Genomic DNA, 1,456 nt, shown 5'->3' with positions numbered 1-1,456 from the left:
GGTGAAGAGGTGTTTGTGTGTGTTGGTGGACAGGGGTAATTCTGACAGCAGTATATGGCAGAGGTTATAGGGTGTGCATGCTTTTGTTCTAGGCCTGCACTAAAATACCAAATGAATCGATGAGCAATGAATTTAAGATAATCGACTGTTAACTCTCCTTCCAGACTCACATTAAGCATCTCCAATCCAAAATTAAATCTAGAATCGGCTTCCTATTTCGCAACAAAGCCTCCTTCATTTAATGCCGCCAAACATACCCTCGTAAAACTGACTATCCTACCGATCCTTGACTTCGGCGATGTCATTTTCAAAATAGCCTCCAACACTCTACTCAGCAAACTGGATGTAGTCTGTCACAGTGCCATCCGTTTTGTCACCAAAGCCCCATATCCTGCCCACCACTGCGACCTGTATGCTCTCGTTGGCTGGCACTCACTACATATTCGTCGCCAAACCCACTGGCTCCAGGTAATCTATAAGTCTTTGCTAGGTAAAGCCCCGCCTTATCTCAGGTCGCTGGTCACCATAGCAACACCCACCCGTAGCACACGCTCCAGCAGATATATCTCACTGGTCATTCCCAAAGCCAACACCTCTTTGGCCGCCTTTCCTTCCAGTTCTCTGCTGCCAATGACTGGAACGAATTGCAAAATCACTGAAGCTAGAGACTTATATCTCCCTCTCTAACTGTAAGCATCAGCTGTCAGAGCAGCTTACCGATCACTGTACCTGTACACATCCATTCTGTAAATAGCACACCCAACTACTTCATCCCCATATTGTTATTTCTTCTCTTGCTCTTTTGCACCCCAGTATCTCTACTTGCACATCATCATCATCTATCACTCCAGTGTTAATTGCTAAAATTGTAATTACTAAGCCTCTATGGCCTATTTATTGCCTTACCTCCCTAACCTTACTACATTTGCACAACCTGTGCATAGATTTTTCTATTGTGTTATTGACTGTACGTTTGTTTATGTGTAACTCTGTGTTGTTGTTGTTGTCGCACTGCTTTGCTTTATCTTGGCCAGGTCGCAGTTGTAAATGAGAAGTTGTTCTCAACTGGCCTACCAGGTTAAATAAAGGTGAAATAAAAAAATAAACCATCATTTGAATTAGTGCTGCGATGGAACAAAAGCCTGTACACTCTGTAGCTGTCCAGGAACGTGGGAGGGTGACCACTGGTTTAGGAGTTTAAAGATGTATATAGTCTAATGATGTAATTTCCTGTCGCAGGCTAAAGGGCGTGCAGTGAGCCGGCTGCTGGAGAGCTTTGCGGCTGATGAAGGATTCCGATTGGACGAGGAGAGCAGCTTCTCCGAGGGGGAGGAGGAAGACATGGAGCATATATCTCACACACGCAGAGCACCAGGTGAGAACACACACACACACACACACACACACACACACACACACACACACACACACACACACACACACACACACACACACA

At 45.2% G+C, this 1,456-nt stretch overlaps 1 protein-coding gene across 1 annotated transcript in view; it reads left to right on the top strand.

The window, feature by feature from the left end:
- bahcc1b (BAH domain and coiled-coil containing 1b) overlaps positions 1 to 1,456 on the top strand; it is a 43,638-nt gene that overhangs the window by 30,862 nt on the left and 11,320 nt on the right. Inside the window, 1 exon segment of the mRNA XM_070445037.1 lies at positions 1,240 to 1,387. Coding sequence (XP_070301138.1) covers positions 1,240 to 1,387 — 148 coding nt within the window.

The sequence above is a fragment of the Salvelinus sp. IW2-2015 genome, linkage group LG8, assembly GCF_002910315.2.
Source record: "Salvelinus sp. IW2-2015 linkage group LG8, ASM291031v2, whole genome shotgun sequence".
NCBI classification, from domain to species: domain Eukaryota; kingdom Metazoa; phylum Chordata; class Actinopteri; order Salmoniformes; family Salmonidae; genus Salvelinus; species Salvelinus sp. IW2-2015.
The sequence above is the reverse complement of the archived record's forward strand: the minus strand, read 5'-3'. Positions and strand labels throughout refer to the sequence as shown.